Source organism: Haematobia irritans, chromosome 3 (genome assembly GCF_050003625.1).
Source record: "Haematobia irritans isolate KBUSLIRL chromosome 3, ASM5000362v1, whole genome shotgun sequence".
NCBI lineage: Eukaryota > Metazoa > Arthropoda > Insecta > Diptera > Muscidae > Haematobia > Haematobia irritans.
In genome coordinates this window covers 2,069,064-2,087,778 of record NC_134399.1, presented here as the reverse complement: position 1 = coordinate 2,087,778, position 18,715 = coordinate 2,069,064, and the positions used below count along the sequence as shown (strand labels likewise).

General features: G+C 33.7%; 1 protein-coding gene across 5 annotated transcripts in view; it reads right to left on the bottom strand.

Annotated features, from left to right (window-relative positions):
* Positions 1-248: 248 nt before the first annotated feature.
* Positions 249-18,715, bottom strand: part of Shal (Potassium voltage-gated channel protein Shal) — a 216,371-nt gene continuing 197,904 nt past the window's right edge. For 3 of the 5 annotated variants that reach the window (XM_075299496.1, XM_075299494.1, XM_075299493.1), the window contains exons 2-7: positions 14,153-15,744; positions 13,910-14,072; positions 13,509-13,697; positions 10,094-10,132; positions 962-1,117; positions 249-898 (exon numbers count right to left, since the gene is read on the bottom strand). In XM_075299496.1, coding sequence (XP_075155611.1) covers positions 800-898; positions 962-1,117; positions 10,094-10,132; positions 13,509-13,697; positions 13,910-14,072; positions 14,153-15,267 — 1,761 coding nt within the window. In that variant the 5' untranslated portion in view covers positions 15,268-15,744 and the 3' untranslated portion in view covers positions 249-799. Of the gene's footprint in view, positions 899-961; positions 1,118-10,093; positions 10,133-10,906; positions 11,039-13,508; positions 13,698-13,909; positions 14,073-14,152; positions 15,745-18,715 lie in introns of those variants that run through there. The other 2 variants (XM_075299497.1, XM_075299498.1) reach the window with 2 other exon arrangements.

Sequence of the window (18,715 nt, the reverse complement as noted above, 5' to 3'; positions counted from 1 at the left end):
GGACTAAAATCTATGATAGTTTATTAGGAATATTACAAAAAAATTAATTAAATTATTTTATATATATATATATATATATTTGTTTTCTCAATTACTTCCTACTTAATCAAAACATAGTTTCATAATTTTATATTGGAAAATTAGGATATCTTATAATTGTTGTATGAGAATTTTGTTGTAAAACCATTTTTTATGTTTGAAAAAAAAAAAACAAAACTGATTTTGGCCAGTTTTATGGTTATTTGTTTTTATATATGAACTAATTTTTTTATGATAGTTTCATTTTGTTTAGATACTTTTGTTTTTATTAATATTTAGACTATGACACTAATCAACAGTTGAAATAAAATTATAAAAATTAAATATAAAAACTCTATAGAGAACTCAACTTTCTTAATTGCGAGTTAACACTAGAATTGTGTTTGAATTTGAATGTTTGTAGTTTCTCCATTGAAGTTTGAGTATAATTTTTGAATTTTATTTTTCAGTTCCTCTAACTTTTTTATATTATTTTTTTTTTTTAATTTCTAAGAAACTTTCGTATTATTTATATATTTTCTTTTCTTTTAAAATTATTATTGAACTATTTTATTGATAACATTTGTGTGTTTGTTTATTGGGTTTTTCAGTTGAGTATTGATTTGTGTTTCTGGGTGAAACTTTTTCTGTTTAGGGGTATTTCGGTTTTGTGACTTTTTTTTAAACTAAATTCAATTAAATAAAAAACCTTAAGAATTTTTTTTCATTAAATACTCTATAACTAGATAAAGTAGTTGGTTTACATTTCATTTCGGTAGCTTTAAAATGAGGCCTCAACCAGATAGGTGCCATCCATGGTTTGCTGATTGTTTTGATTATTTTGAGCATTACCGGTGGCGGGCATATATTTTCCACATGCCTATTTTTAAATAAAATTACAAAAATATTAAGAATTCAAATCAATTCAAATGCCAAAGCTTACCTGATAACGTTGGGAACAGCAACGTCCACAACATGATTGCACCAGACCCATTGCACTGTTAGTGGAATGGGCCGGACTGGCCATTGGTGATGGCGATCTAGGACGTTTGGGCTGTCCTCCATTGAATGGTATTTCCAATTCCACAAATTCACGGTCCTTGAGATTTTAATAAATTTAGAAAAGAGAATTTTATTTAAATACCTAGATACATTTATTTGTTGACAATATTTGGTATTAATTAAACACAAAGCAACAAAAAGAAAATTTTTGTTTTTTTTTTTCTCTCAAAATTTACATTTTATATAAGCAATTGACAACAAACAACATAAAAATGGTGTTTATACATTTATTAGAATTTATCAATATATTTCTGAAACATTTAAGACAGTTTGATTTAATTGGGGTGTAGGAAGTAATGAATGTTTTCCATGACATCCAGAGGTGGTGATGATAATAGATAAACTATTTTACTATGTAATATCATATCATTCTATTAAATATGTGATGAGAGGAACGAACAACTCTAATGGAATATAGTAAGGACAGTCGTTTTTAAATAAACAAGAATTAGATCCAAAATATATCATCGCATTAAAACTGTATCGCAATAATTCCTATAACACCAATTGTTGATACAACAATGGAAAAAATACTATTGTAACTGAATCTTGGATCTTACTTCCAAAATAAAAAAAATAAAAAAAACTATATAAAAAGGAGAGCAACCAGAGTGCACAGTTTCATATGCCCTATTTCGAAGTTGGACAATATATCAAACCATTTTTTTAAATTTAATAAACCCTTTAGCAAAGCAAGGACATATTTCAACCTAATAAAATCAATAAAACTACAAGGGCAGGCTTAGCATTAACAAACTCCATTAAGGGCTTCACTACAACATGGAGATCTACCAACTATTGGTGAGAAGACGATGGAGTAATGATTGACCAGACATTAGCCTGACAATGACATGGCTGAAACATTTACTGGTCATTACTCGTTCAACTGTCAACAGGGAAATTGTGTGGAAATCTAGAATAAAATGGGCTTGAACGTTTTAGGGTTCTCGGGACCCGATGACTTAGTGAAGATGCCAACTGTGATATAAACAAAGATTGTATCAAGTCGCATCGCATATTCTAGATATAATTAGAGAAGACAAAATTTGTTTTTATCTCAAAAGCAAGAAACTCCTTTGATTGTGGGCCAAGGATTGTCTTCTTAACACTCTACAGAGTCCGCTAGACATGTATCCTAGAACTTGTATTGGTATACGGTTGCTCACAAAATGTGGCTTATCCGAAGGACGGGACCACATTGCGTGACCTTGAAGTCTCACTAAATGTGGATTTTCTAGATATGTAAAGAAATGCCTTGATATAAAGTTAAATAATGAATAGGTTGGCAAATTTAAATGTTAACCAAAGGACCATAATCATATAAGGCAAGCAAACATTCAAAGGTATGTGGAGAAAGATGTCATTCAAAGAGTCTCCTGGAAGAGGAAGCAATAAATCCTGGAAAAATGTTTGCTGACTACCACATTTAAAATCATCTGCTTTGGTAGCATTTTGATTCGCTTTGATAAGTATCAAAATACTTCGGAGCTTTTTGGAAAAAATTTGCCTTTTGGACTCAATTTTAAAGAAATTTCGAGGAATTTGTCTCGTACTTGAGCAAAATGTCAATACTGAAAAATGAAGATTAACATTTTGAATCATAGAATCATATACGGTAGTGCTTGTCGCTTCAGCAATTTTCTTTGTGGGTAGGTAACTATAACATAACAGGAAGCTGAACTCAAATCACTTGCTACACTCAGTATGAACTAGAATAGTTAAATAACTATCAATCTCATCACCACATACTGTGAGAGGAGGATATTGTGATAACGAATACTCTATGGATGTACTGCAATTGTTGCTAGGATGCCAAGAAACTGTGGCCTATCGAGATTTACTAAATTTACCGAAGACATAGGATATCCGTTTCTAAATTTGACGCAAATAAAAATTCTTTCTTTGCTTTGTGGTATAATGACTATTTTTTTTGCTACAATGAAATTTATCAATAACATTTATAGGATCTTTGTGTTATTTTAATCGACATAACCTAACTTCCCAGCAAAAAAAAGCGTCGCCAAAAAAGTAATGAAAATGTTCTTTTTGGATCCGGAAGTGGTGCAAAATTGACGCAGAAGCGATGAATTTAATATGGGATTGTCATAGGACGGAAGTCCTCTATTTCAACAGCCGTTGCACTGAATTTGCATCACTTCTTTAGGTGTGATCCGATTTCAATGTTTTGGATGTAAATTAAAAAATTCTGTGATGTTTTGTTAAATAAATAATTTTTATATTTTTAATGGATTCTAACGCTTGTCGGATATATTTTCAAATATTTTCAAAAATGCATAATTTTTTCAGATTGGATTTAGCATTTTTTTCGACAAAATTTAAATGATTTGTACCATTTTATGAATTCTTACTCTGTTTTTAACCTATTTGAAACAAAAAAAGTTCAAATTACCCATTAAAAGTATGAAAAACCTAAGTTATAAAAAATTGAATTTAAAGAACTTCCTGGGTAGTTAAAATAAAGAACATCATTGGGAGTGCATCTTCCAGAAGTATTGTTAAAGTTGTGCCTTTGGAAGAACTTCCAAATTTTTTTGCTGGGTTCCTATTATCTACCCAGCAAAAAAAGCGTCGCCCAAAAAGTAGTGAAAATGTTCTTTTTGGATCCGGAAGTGGTGCAAAATAGGCGCAGAAGCGATGAATTTAACATGGGCTTGTCCTAGGGCGGATGTCAACCATTTCAACAGCCGTTGCACTGAATTTGCTTCACTTCTTAAGGTGTTATGCGAATTCAGTGTTTTGGATGTGAATTAAGAAATTTTGCGATATTTTTTGACAAATAAATAAATTTAAAATTTTTTATGATTTTTAATGCATTCTAATGTTTGTCTGGAATGTTTTACATCAAGTATTTTCAAAAACTCGCAAGTTTTCTATAATGGATATAACATTTTTTCGGCAAAATTTAAATAATTTGTATCATTTTATTAATTCTTAGTCTGCTTTTAACAAATGTGAAATAAAAAAGGTTAAATTTCCCATTAAAAATATGAAAAAATCGAGTTATAAAAAATGGACTCAAATGAACTTCCTGTGCAGTTAAAATAAAGAACTTCTTTGGGAGAACATTTTTGGAAGTGCTTTTAAAGTTGGGCCTTTAGAAGTACTTCCAAATTTTTTTGCTGGGACTTTTTTTGCTTGCGTGTGTCTATAACAACACCCCATCAAAAAAGAAAATATGGAAGTTGTTCCACAAACATTTCTTTTAAAGCGCATCCCGGAATCCACAATCAAATTTTTTCCACTGCCGATGCAGTCCTTTTGGACAAGTCCACAAAAATTTTTTTAAAGCGCATCCCGAGATCCCCTATCGATTTTTTTCACTTCCGTTTCAATCCTTTTTTTTAATGGAAAAAATATATTTATACAAAAATATATACTGAAAAAAAAAAAAATAAAAACGATGTATAACATAAAAAAAATAATTTTTTAGAATAATATTTAATAAAAAATTTCCGATGGTGAAATTTGAACCATCGTTCTTTATTTTTCATTCATAATAATGAAAATCATCTCAGGAAGTAGTGAGAATATCATGCCGTGGTGTCCTATTAGGTTCATGTCATAAACATTTGAATAGACGTTTTGATGCATCGTGTTCAATGGCGTTTGTGGCTTACTGTGCTAAAGCGTTATGTTATGGTGCCAACAGACCCAGATTCAACCCCCGGTGGCAGCAAAGAAGTTTTTCAATTTATAAAAAAAAAGTGATAGTAAGAAAATAAAAGTGCAACAAAAAATACTTATAACAATAAAAAGTTAAATTTGAAAAAAAAAAAAAATTTGTTTGTTTTTTAGTTTCTAAAATTTCTCCATCCAAATGAACTTCCAAGGCAATGCAAAGGATCCAAAAATGGAGTACTTTCATCCTATGACAAGCCCATGTAAAATTAATTGGACATCCCAGCAAAAAAATTTGGAAGTTCTTCCAAATGCACAACTTTAAAAGCACTTCCAGAAGATGTACTCCCAATGATGTTCTTTATTTTAACTACCGAGGAAGTTTTTATACCCTCCACCATAGGATGGGGGATATATTAACTTTGTCATTCCGTTTGTAACACATCGAAATATTGCTCTAAGACCCCATAAAGTATATATATTCTGGGTCGTGGTGAAATTCTGAGTCGATCTGAGCATGTCCGTCCGTCCGTCCGTGTGTTGAAATCACGCTAACTTCCGAACGAAACAAGCTATCGACTTGAAACTTGGCACAAGTAGTTGTTATTGATGTAGGTCGGATGGTATTGCAAATGGGCCATATCGGTCCACTTTTACGTATAGCCCCCATATAAACGGACCCCCAAATGTGGCTTGCGAGACCTCTAAGAGAAGCAAATTTCATCCGATCCGGCTGAAATTTGGTACATGGTGTTAGTATATGGTCTCTACCAACCATGCAAAAATTGGTCCACATCGGTCCAAAAATATATATAGCCCCCATATAAACCGATCCCCCGATTTGGCTTGCAAGGCCTCTAAGAGAAGCAAGTTTCATCCGATCCGGCTGAAATTTGGTACATGGTGTTAATATAGGGTCTCTAACAACCATGCAAAAATTGGTCCACATCGGTCCATAATTATATATAGCCCCCATATAAACCTATCACCAGATTTGACCTCCGGAGCCTCTTGGAAGACCAAAATTCATCTGATTCAGTTGAAATTTGGTACGTGGTGTTAATATATGGCCTCAAACTCCCATGCAAAAATTGGTCAAAATCGGTCCATAATTATATATAGCCCCCATATAAACCGATCCCCAGATTTGACCTCCGGAGCCCCTTGGAAGAGCAAAATTCATCCGATTCGGTTGAAATTTGGTACGTGATGTTAGTATATGGTATCCAACAACCATGCAGGAATTAGTTCATATCAGCCCATAATTATATATAGCACCCATATAAACCGATCCCCAGATTTGACCTCCGGTGCCTTTTGGAAAAGCAAAATTCATCCGATCTGGTTGACATTTTGTACGTGGTGGTAGTACAGTAATCCCTCGATTTACGTCGTCTCGGTTTACGTTGTTTCGATTTACGTCGTCAAATTTTTTGTTCCATCAAACTTCGATTTACGTCGCCATTCGATTTACGTCTTCGATTTTTTGCCCACTTTATCAGAAACGCCTTCCATAAGTAAAATAAGTATCAACGATGATGACATCGAAACATTTTTTTTCTGAAATTCTTACCGAAATTACTGAATTACTTTTATTTTTGAAGTTTTTTATTATGTACACGCACATACATACATAAATGGACTTAGGAGTAAGTATGAGCAATTTTTAATTCGGTTTACGTCGTTTGGATTAACGTCGTCAAATTCCGGAACCAATCACGACGTAAATCGAGGGATTACTGTATATGATATTTAACAACCATGCCAAAAGTGGTCCATATCAGTCCATAATCATATATAGCCCCCATATAAACCGATCCCGAGATTTGGTTTTGGAGCCTCTTGGAGGAGCAAATTTCATCCGAGTCAGTTGAAATTTGGTACATTGCGCTAGTATTTATATGACCGTTAACAACCATGCCTAACTTGGTCCATATCTATATAGTTATATATAGCCCTCAGATAAATCGATCCCCAATCACACAACAATTGGTCCATCAATATCATCAATCAAGAATAATTGTATATAGTCCCCATATAAGCGACCTCCATATTTCAATTCTGGCTCCCTACGTACCGTGCAATAGCCCATATCGATTCGTAATTATTTGTACTTATCTGCACATACTTTTTATTTTGTCTAATGTATACCACGTATGGACTAACTCACAATTTAGAAAACGATTTAAGATACCACAACCCAAGTAATTCGATTGTGGATGACAGTCTTTCGTAGAAGTTTCTACGCAATCCATGGTGGAGGGTACATAAGATTCGGCCTGGCCGAACTTACGGCTGTTTATACTTGTTTTAATTCAATTTTTTATAACTTTTAATGGGAATTTTTAACTTTTTTTGTTTCAAGTAGGTTAAAAACAGAGTAAGAATTCATAAAATGGTACAAATCATTTAAATTTTGTCGAAAAAAATGCTAAATCCAATCTGGAAAAATTGTGAATTTTTGAAAATATTTGAGGTCGAACGTTTCCGACAAGCGTTAGAATCCATTAAAAATTATAAAAAAATATAAAAATTATTTATTTGACAAAATATCACAGAATTTTTTAATTTACATCCAAAACATTGAATTCGGATCACACCTAAAGAAGTGATGCAAAGTCAGTGCAACGGCTGTTGAAATGGAGGACTTCCGTCCTATGACAAGACCATGTTAAATTCATCGCTTCTGCGTCAATTTGGCACCACTTCCGGATCCAAAAAGAACATTTTCACTACTTATTTGGAGACGCTTTTTTTGCTGGGATAATACAAATTTGCACTACTTCCGGATCACAAATTGGGGATCCAAACTACTTTTTTGGAAGCTCTTTTATTGCTGGGAAACATAAAAAAACTAACTTACTTTAACTTTCCATTAAATAGCTAGGAACAAATTTAAGCGGCTTCTTTCCTTCCACACTTATATTTCTTTCTATATAACAAGAGAGATGGAGAGTCTAAAGAGCTATTACCATTCACAAATGTTTACAAAAATTTTACCCAAACAACAAAAGTTATGAAATTTTGTTTTTAATATTTAGACTTTTAATGACATAGTATGCATATGGGAGGATTTATATGACACATACATAGACATTCATAAAAGTTTACGTTCGTTTCCAAAAACTTTTTTACAGGCCTCTATTTAATAGCACTTGCATATATTTAATAAGGTAAAGAAGGATATATGGTTGATGTTGAATGGGTCCTATAAAACACTTAAGAAAGAGGAACACATAGACAACAATACATAAAAACTGAAGAGGATAGACATTGTTGAGAGAAATGATGAACAGGATAGATATTGTTACGAGAAATGATGAGAGGGGAGGACATTAAATGAAAATGAAAAATAATTAATTTAATTTAATTCAAAATTATAATAATTAATTTAGTTCAAAATTATAATAAAATAATTCGATTTTAAAGGAATTTATATTTCTCTGTATTAATTCAGCTGTTTTGGATATCCTTGTCGAATGAAAGCATGAAAAATTGGCCATAAGTGACGTCCACAATTCAATTCAAAAATACTATTTTCATCGCTCAATGGGTAATACTAAAAAATATAGTTATATATAGCGAAATTTCATACATATGACCCGATATCTACAACAAAATACATTTTACATAAGATTTTAGACCAGTCGGGTAAAAATTAAGGTTTCTAACCATTCTTGAACATAAACTGGAGGGAATGTTCTATATGTGGGTTTTGTGAAAAATATAAATTAGGCATTACACGCACTGAAGACATATGCTAACCTCAAACATGGAACAGTTTTGTTTGAAAGATATTGTTTTAGAGATATACATGCTTGTCGAAATCAGATACCCTAATTCCTATAAATTGCCATTATTACGATAAATATTTTACATGTTTTCCGTAAAAAAGTAACATTATGTTCTTGAAACTTTCTAGGTGATGTTCGTAACAGTAAAGAATAAATGTGTAAAAGCTCGTTATCCTAAATGTTCCTTGCCAATAAACTAGATTCCATATATTGGATAGTCTAGTTCGTCTTGGTAGACAGACATACCAATTTGAAGTATATGTAAATGTGGGCTAAAATGCCTAAAACTGGTCTAGCCATATTAATGCCAATCTGACGATTTTAACACTGATATATTTTCCAAACTTAAAGCGTTTGTGGTTTTGCTAAAAATTATGTATCTTGCTCCGACAAAGTTTACCAATTCCTAATCTCGTTGGGGCTGTCCTTGTGGCACCCATGCCGAAAAAGCCGTAGTTAAACTAACGCTAAATTTAAATTAATTTTATTACAAAAAAATATTTGTTTGTAGTTAAATTTTATTACTTTTTTTCGAAATTTTTCATAAAATATCTCACACATTTTATGAACTAAAGGTTGGTATAAATTTTAGTGACCGTACACATTAGTTCAATATGAACCAAAGCAGAAGAAAATTGTCGTACCAATCCCAAAAATATAGTAAGAATGAACTACTGTATGGTTAAGTTGGTCATGATTTGGCTATATTGATTTTTTCTTTAGTTTTAGTTAATTTTTTCTTCTATGAGAGGGATTAATTGCGTAGGTTATAGTTAAAAAGTAAATCAGGTCATTAAATGTTCCTTGTGTTAACAACACTTTGTGTAAATCTCAGAATGTAGAGTACAAGATATAGTTCAATTTTTTCACGAAGTAGTTCATACTTCATATAAACGATGATGTGCATATTGTTTTCTAGCTGTTAGTCTTTGTATCATAACATTCGTCCTTAGAAGACTTAGACTAGGTCCAGTGTTCAATTGTTCAAAGAACAAATAGATGTACAGACGGATTCAAATTTTATTTACAATTTACATTTTGCATTAAATTTATAATTATTTTCGAAATTTTTAGCCATTTTTCTTCCACATATTGTGAAAATGGGTAAATTTTATTAAGTGCATTAAATCTACTAAAAAGTGCCACTAATAACTGAAACTATTTCAATATAAATTTCTATCGAAACCGGGAAAAGTTGTTATTGGAAATATATAAAAAAATATTTTTCTATAATAATTGTTGAATGCTAAAATGTAGTTTCATACACAAAAGGAATATATAATTTACAGAGAAATTTTTAGTGTAGATTTCCTAATCTCTAAAATGTGCAAATGGTGTTTTTATATAGAAATGACCTTAATATTAAAAAATTTTCTAGTACTAATCTAATGTTATTAAAAAATTTGGTAATTATTTTTTTCAATTACCTTTATGCTAAGGATTTTTGGACAGATATTTCATTTTTTACAGAGGCTATTCGAACATTTTGATTTTCTATTAACCTGGGGGGATAAAAACCATTTCTAAGATCCCTAATGGAAAACCTCCTATTATAGATTATTATAATATCCAATACTTACACTTGACAAACCCTGTGTTATATAAAGTGGATCTATAGCCTTTAAATTGAAAATTTGAAATCTTAATTCATTTAAATTCAAAGACTCGAACGCTTGAATTTTTAATGATTTGGACATGTGTATGTTCGATAGGTGCACAACTTATGAAACAACTAAAATAAAAATAAACAAGCCAAAATGGATAATAATTAAAAAAACAAAAGCTTCATTTTTTTAACAAAATTATTTATTTAACTATCATTAGAAAAAACTAAAATTAAAGATATTATTTTTTTTTTAAATTTAATTATTGGAAGTTTAAAAACAAATTATACAAATATTAACTATGATTGAACAGAATTATACAAAATTGCAAAGAGTTTCATGTCTGTTTTACAAAATTAGCTTAATATGTAATATAATTAATCATTATTTTTTCTTTTCTTATTATCATTAAGTCTCAGTTTTGAAAATAGTACATTATTGAAAAGAAAACAGCAACTATTTCAATTCAAATTACATTTACATAGTATAGATATAGTTGAGAATAGAGAAGAATATAGAAAAGATTTAAAAGAAAAAATTATAAACTTATGCACATTAAAAAATAATAACAATAATAATAATATCATTAAAACTAAAAACCCAATGAAAAAATTCGAAAAAAAAACAAACAATTATGTCACACAAAAAAGAGTTTACAAAGAGTTAACAATTACAATGTTTCTTTTATTGATTTTTTGAAAAACAAAAAACAACAAAAAATGTAAATACGCACTTTTCGTGTTATCTTACTTCATTTTCAAAATATTTGTGTGTTTGTTTAAAAATTGATTTGGGTTCTTTGATTACGAATTGCTGATTTTTTTTGGAGAGGGGGTTATTTTGAAAAGTTTTGGTTTAGATTTTGTAAAAAATACATATGTTGTCATTGCTTTTTGTAATTAGAACAAATGGTTGCTACATCTGTTGTTTCACATAAAAAAGAAAGAAATCAATTTCAAAAAAATTAACAAATTATGAAAGAAAGAAAGAAATATAAGAAACGATAAAGTGAAAATGAAAACTATTACTAATGCAACAAGGGGTTAACAATTTATTGAATAAATCAGTTTGACATTATTTGGATACTATAAACCAAGGATCATGGTATGTAGAAAAATATTTGAACAGCATTTGATGTTTAAATCTCTTTTCGTTTCGCAAAAAATATGTTGCCCTGGTGTTACACTACTTTTTCCCTCATTGTATTTTCGCTCAAAAAATAGTGTCATTCCAAAGTTATTGTTAATTCATAATATTGTGAGGGATACAGGATCCAAAATATATGACAGTGTCCTTTATATTTGGCAATCAATTTCGAGAATGTTGCACCTTTTTTCCCAATCTAAAAATCGCCATAAGTCTTAAAATGAACGCCGATATAAAGAATTATAACTGATTGTAGTTTTGTTAATGAAACGACACAGTTTTTTTAAGAACTTTTTCCTATACTTGACGTTGTTCTAAATAATTCCAAATTTTGAGTTATCATCAGGTATTATTGCCTTTTAAGTTAATTGCGCAACCAACTCTTTAAAATATGTTTAAAACTCTATAAGCGTTTTCGAATTATGCCGAGCATCGGGTAATGTATTTTTGCCAATATATTTTAGTTAATAATTTTCAGTCAATTTACCATAATGTAGTTATCATTATATGCTACAGTATGGGGCTATTTACAAAAACGGACGGACGGATATACATCTCACGTACACCGATGTGACAGCCGCTGGCCGGTGAATAAAATCCATTAGGTCAATCCGGTGCAAAGAACCCGCCGCCGTGGGATTGTTGATCACATATGCGATCGCTTAAACGTCTATTGCTGATCTTACCAGTTATTACACTGCTAGAAATTTGAGGATATCCGCCACCAAATCCTCAGCCACACTGTTCACTACATGGACGGCTGAAGTACGTAGGCAGTTGAATGTTTCCGACAGTGAACTACCCCAAGATACTCGGGGTCACATTCGATGGCCTTTTTAAGTCGTCTGCCCATGCCACTGCAATTTGTAACAAGCTCCGCGGTAGAAACAAGGTCCTCAAGTCACTTGCCGGTAGTACTTGGGGTGCGGACAAAGAAACCTTTTTGACTACCTATAAGGCAATTGGCCGGTCAGTGGTAAACTATGCAGCGCCAGTGCGGACACCTCAGACAAGCGACACGCAGTAGATTAACATCCAGACCTGTCAGACAACAGGATGTCTCCGCAGTACCCCCCCTCGACACAACTACATATTGTCAAAACAATACCTCCTGGGTTGCTATCGAAGTTGTCATCCAAATCACCATCTTGTGGATAGGCAACCTCCAGCCATGAATGTAAGGTTTGATTTTCACCTTCTAGAGCCCGAGATCCAGCGTTACAAAAGTGAGCCTCTAGATCAGTCAGCATATCAGACAGGTCTGAACAGGATTCATGAGGATACTGTAGCTGAAGCGGTGAGAAGCTACAAGGTTAATCCTGTTCTCGGAGTCCAACCACCTCCCATAGCAGCGGAGGAAAGAGACCACCCAAGGCAGACTAGGGTGATTTTAGCCCAATTAAGATCAGGCAAGTGCACATGACACTCGTCACCTTTTTGCTTGCCCAGCTAAACCTACCCGACTCACCACCAGACCACTCTGGACGCAGCCCACATTTGTCGCAGAGTTCCTAGATCTGGACACCAGCTGAAGTACCAAAGTATTGAACAAATTGGATGAAAATACATTAAAACTGTTACAACAACAACACAACGGATATACATCCCAAATCGAGTCGGAATTTCACTATGACCCCGAATATAAACTTTATGGGATCTCAGGCCAATATTTTGATGTGTTATAAACGGAGTGACTAAGAAACTAAGATAACGATTTCTGAATCAAACAGAACCATTGCATAACGGAGCCACTGTTATGCAATGGTTAGCATGTCCTCCATTGCATACGAAAGGTCATAGGTTCAATCCCAGTTTAGACCAACCACCAAAATAATTTTCAGCTGTGGATTATCCCCTCTCAATAATGCTGAGTTTTTCAAAGCTTTTATATTTGGTTTCACCGCAATTTTGAACGGCGTTCGCCTTGTCGTTGAGCTAAACATAGAATCGGGCAGCCCTCAGTGATAAGAGAGAAGTTCACCAATAGACTGAATATTCTAAGTGAGCCTGAAATAATGGGCTGCCACTATACCTAACCTGTCAATATCTTCAAAAACTTATAGTCAGACTTTCCTTCTTCTAATGCAAAAAATATCACGAATTTTTGAATTTGTAAATTCGTCTTGTGATTATTTACTTGATTTAATTGCTATTATTAAGATATTAATTTTCCATTTCATACCCTTTGATTTAGAATATCCAAATAGTCATCTTTTCCACAATCATTTCTTATAAATGAACTTACCGTTGTCTTCTCCAAACATCTTAGTAAATGATGATGCTGTAACTCGAAGATGTCCTCATCGCGATAATTATCATCCAGTTCAATTCCAGATTCTTGGGCAGCCCAACGGGCTTCAGCAGCCTTCTTTTTGTTAACAAATGCAGCGCCTGATGAAGCCTTGGCAATGCGAATCCTCGCCAAGCGGGCTTTCTACAAAGAGAGAGAAAACCAAGGAAGATTTTAGGATATGTTATAGAACATAGCAACAGTTGATTTATCTCTCTTCCAATGTTAATAATAATTTACTCTCCTGTCATTTAGAAGTTTTTGATCTTTTAATTCTATAAATACTTTCAATTAGAAGCTATAAGTATTTATTTTTCATCATTGTTTTTGTATCCCTTCTTGAAATTCTCACTTACCCTTTGCGCTTTTCGTTTATCAGCTCGTTGATTTTGATGATAGATTCTACTAAAGTTAGATACAATAACAGGTACGGGTAAGGCGATCACAAGTACACCACTCAGCGAGCAAACACCTCCCACAATTTTGCCAGCTATTGTTTCCGGTACCATATCACCATAACTGGAAGGGTGAAAACGAGAGAGATTATTCAATTTAATTAGCTTGTTATTTCAAATCTTCTTGATTTAGTTACTACTCACCCCAATGTTGTCATTGTGACAATGGTATACCAAAATGCCGCCGGAATTGAGGTGAAATTTGTTCCATGCACATTCTTCTCAGCATAGAACATTACTGTGGCAAATATAATAATGGCCATGGCCAAAGAGAATACCAGGAAACCCAATTCGGAAGCGCAAGATTTGAGTGTGTAACCCAAAATTCGCAAACCTTGCGAGTGACGTGAAAACTTAAAGATACGAAATACGCGGAAGACGCGCAACGTTACAAATGCACCGCTCACATCATCGTTGTCTGTAATGCCCAAACCAATGTAGTAGGGCATAATGGCCACCACATCAATGATACTCATGACACTGCGCACAAATTTACATCTATCGGGAGCGGCAAATAGACGCAACAGATATTCGGCGGTAAATATCATAACGCAGGCTGTGTCCAAGCAGAAGAAAACAATTTTGTAGCGTTCGCCACAGGGCAGTGTACCAGCTCGTCCGGGACGATGGCCGCAAGGCACCGTTTCCACCACATTGGCCATCACGGAGACAGCAATAAAGAAACCGGTGACATAGTAGAACACCAGGGCCGCCGTGGAGGTGTGTGGATTCTCAAAGGCCCGCCACATTTTCTGGCGTATATCTGTCAATTGCGGCAGGTTCTGATCCCCATTCTCCGACAGTTTATCATCCATAAGCCTTTCGGCGTTTTCTCTCTTGCGATCGCGATAGTCTTCATAACAACAATCGCCTATAACATCGGGCATAATGCCAAAGAAAGCCAACTCCTCATCATAGCTGGTAAGACATTCGTGTTTGGGATAATGTAGCTTTCCGGTACGATAGTAATTAAGGATGTGGCGAAATATATCGGGATCTCGATCAAAGAAATACTCTTTGCAATCCTCATCGTAGAAGAATTCACGTTCGTTCGAGCCCAACAAAGTGTCGGGATATTTTTCAAGGGTGTTGCGCCAAGTCTCAAAGCGGCGACCAGAAACATTGATGAGGAGCTTTTCGTCGTCAGTTTTGCGACGATCTTTGGGTATGGGAGCTGGTGGCAAAGGGTTGGTGGCAATGGGCACCCAACCAATGGCCGCCGCCCGTGCAAATGGCAGCCAAGCGGCGACCGAGGCCATACTCTGTGGCGGAATGTTTCAATGCAAAACTAAACCAAAGACCCCAAGGTGGATGGGTGGGTTTACGTTTAACGTCGGGCAGGCGTTGCAAATGCGAGAATCTCTACTCGAGCTTAGTATGGCGGTGCTCGCGTTAGCCGTTTCGGTGTTGTCGAGGTATAATCGAGAGTTAATATAACTCTCTCGCTGTAGTTAAAACAAAACCAGATTTTCCAGTTTCCTTTGAGCTCAAAATATTATGGTATTAGTAACTTTAAGCCTTTATTGTTTCTGTTGCGGGAGTATTTAAACGGTGGCTTACTTGATGGTACTCTTTAGCTTGTCTTTTTTGCCAAAGCTACCCTCTGTATGATTTAAGGTCAGTCTCTCGGTGACCCTTTGACACTCTTTAAGATCCTCTCTTTCTCACTGGTATATTGCTTTTTGGTATTGCTGACATTTTCCTGATGACGCCCAAATATGTATGTGGTTTTGAATCTAAAATAAAACAAACTGAATTATTTTAGATCGTAAAACAATATATCAAATATTCGATAGGAAAGCCGATCGTATAAATTATTTTTAATCTTGGTGATAGTAAAATTCTATGGCAATGTAGCCATTTAGATCTGTCTGTCAGTCTATATGCAAAAAATTAATTTCTTTTGTGTGAAACGAAGTTTTCTTTCGTTGTTAAATTTATTTCATTCAGGCCATTCACAATTTGTTGGGGACGAAGGGTGTCATAAATAAAATGATTATTTGCCTGTACAAAAATAGATTTCTAAAGAACTAGAAACTTTGTTGGTGTAAAATTTCGTTTCTGAGGAAATAGTTATTATATATCCGTTAGTCTAACCGTTGTGATGAAGATAACTATTATCAAGAAAATATTTAGTAGCAAATTTTAAGAGTATTGACACTAAAAATGGAAGTAATATGACCATAATGGTGCAAAATATGGTTTAAACTTCTTAAATTTAATCAAGTTTTCCTCAATTTTAATTAATATTTATACTCCATGGAATTCAAAACACTATAAGCCTTGCCAGTGGTCCCACAATTATCATTAGGAAAGTGATTTAGCCATATTTAAGCATGGACAATGAGATAGTCCTTCAACCTCCTCTGCCAAAAGCATTTGACAGCACTTGTTTGATATTGAAACACAACAATTTTCTTGGATTTGATGAGAAAAATACCACATGCCTATAAGTGTGTTTTATGGAATCATAATATTTGTTTAGTCTGAACACCATAACTCACCATCAAGCTAATGAGAAAAATGACACTTGCAATTGCTATAGTAAATAATGGTTCAAGGTCCTCTAGAAAAGCAACATGTGTAAGTTTTCTTAAAATAAATGCAGGTCATTGGCTTGAGGTTGACCTCTTTTTATACCTTCAGAAAAAACACAACATTTTTTCGTATATGCGTTTTTTCTTATAATTATTATTAGATATTAAGCATATATTTTTTTTAAAAATTCGATTTTGGAAAGAAAATTACCTACTGTAGTAAACATTGTTTAAAATAGTTTTAAGAAGTACTCATCCTAAAAATCCACTGCGTATCCGAAGCAGTTATGAAGTCAGGTTCATGAGATTTTAATTAAATAGAAATCAATGTTTTTATTTAAAGGGTGATACGGTCAAAATTTGGTCAAGGGAAAACCCGTGTAAATTGGTGAAATCGTTTATTTAAAAAATCAAATTAAATTTCTTTTTCAAGTTCAATTAGTATAAAATTCAGAAAAAAATATTCAGTTAGGCTTTCGCTTTTCCAAATCCGAATTGCCGGGCCTCACGCTTGACACGTGCCATCAGATTTTGTACAGCCACCTTGTCCACCTTCTTCGCCGCAGAAAGCCAGTTTGCCTTGAACTGCTGCTCGTCCTTAGTAGTTTTTTGGTCTTCTTTAGGTTCCGCTTGACAATAGCCCAGTATTTCTCAATTGGGAACTTTGACTTTTTATGTGCTTGAAAATATCTGCTACCTTTCCCCTTCCTTTTGCCGTATAAAACTCCTGTCCCGGAAGCTGCTTGTAGTCGTAGGTTTGGTCGCCCATTACCACGCAGTCAAACTTCGTCAGCATCGTCGTGTACACCCTCCGGGATCGCGCTTTGGCCGTCGTATTTTGTTTATCATCGCGATTTGGAGTCACTACCTTCTTGTAAGTCGATAGTCCGGCTCGTTTTTTGGCTCGATGCACGGTTGTAGACGATATACCCAGCTTATTTGCGGCATCTCGGAGAGAGAGGTTAGGGTTTCGCTTGAAACTACCGGCAACTCTCTTTGTCGTCTCAACGGCTTCCGGTTTTCGATTTCCCCCCGATCCAGACTTCCTGGCTGTCGACAAACGTTCCCCAAACACTTTAATTACATTTGTAACGTTTGATTTGGCAACTTTTAGCGATTTTGCTTTTTGCGAGTAGCTCGGATTTTCGCGATGCGCGAGCAAAATTTTGATACGCTGCTCTTCTTGCTTGGACGGCATTTTGACAACTGAAGAGTGAATTCCAAAATCAAAATAGGAGCAACATTCTACACACACACCTTCAAAATGAGGGGTGTTCAGGTGTTTTAAATGCAAAATTGAAAGAAATACGTCAAGTTTATATTGACCAAATTTTGACCGTATCACCCTTTATAGTTAATTTATTATTCGAGCTATATGAACAATGAAGATTTAGAAAGTGTCGCTAATGCATCTATGATTTTTAGTTTTTTTTTTAGAAACTGTCAACTTGAATTATAGAAGAGTCCTTTCAGAAAACATTTGAAAGCATATTGATTCCAAATATTACTCCAATGGCTTAACCCTTTCACTACCGATGTCCACTTAGAAGGACATTCGAAAAAGACACCAAATTCTATTTTCCCACTTAGTTTTGAGTAATTTCTCGATGTTATTTTAAAGTAGAGGCTTTAATCTAAATAAACTATACACATTTTCCTTATTGGTGAGCACTAAAATACATTTTTATAAATTTCTTTAACAATAAACGAAAAATACGACAAATTGAGAAAATTTTTCTACTGTATATTTATAGTAAATGGAAATTTATACAAAAACTATAGCTGATACTTTTACAGGTTCTTTTTTGTATTTTTTCTCACACTGTGAAAGATATTATAGGCCAAATAGCGCTTATTTTCGTAAGGCCATTTGGTTAGAATTCAAGAATCAAGTTTTCAGAACAAACTCCTACAGCTCTTGAAGTAATTGAGGTAGGTTCTCAAAATGACAATTTTTGTTCTACATGCTGTTAGTACAAGTAAAAACAGAAGAAAAATTAAAGTTTTTAATATTAGGTTTATTTCGGTAGTGAAAGGGTTAATAGACAAAAATAGATTTGTGCCTGCAAAAGTTTTTTGAAGTATAGAAGTGATGTTGCAAATTATTAATAGTTGCTGATATCTTTCGCCAATAATATACAAACATTGTCGTCTTTTCTATCAGCCATCA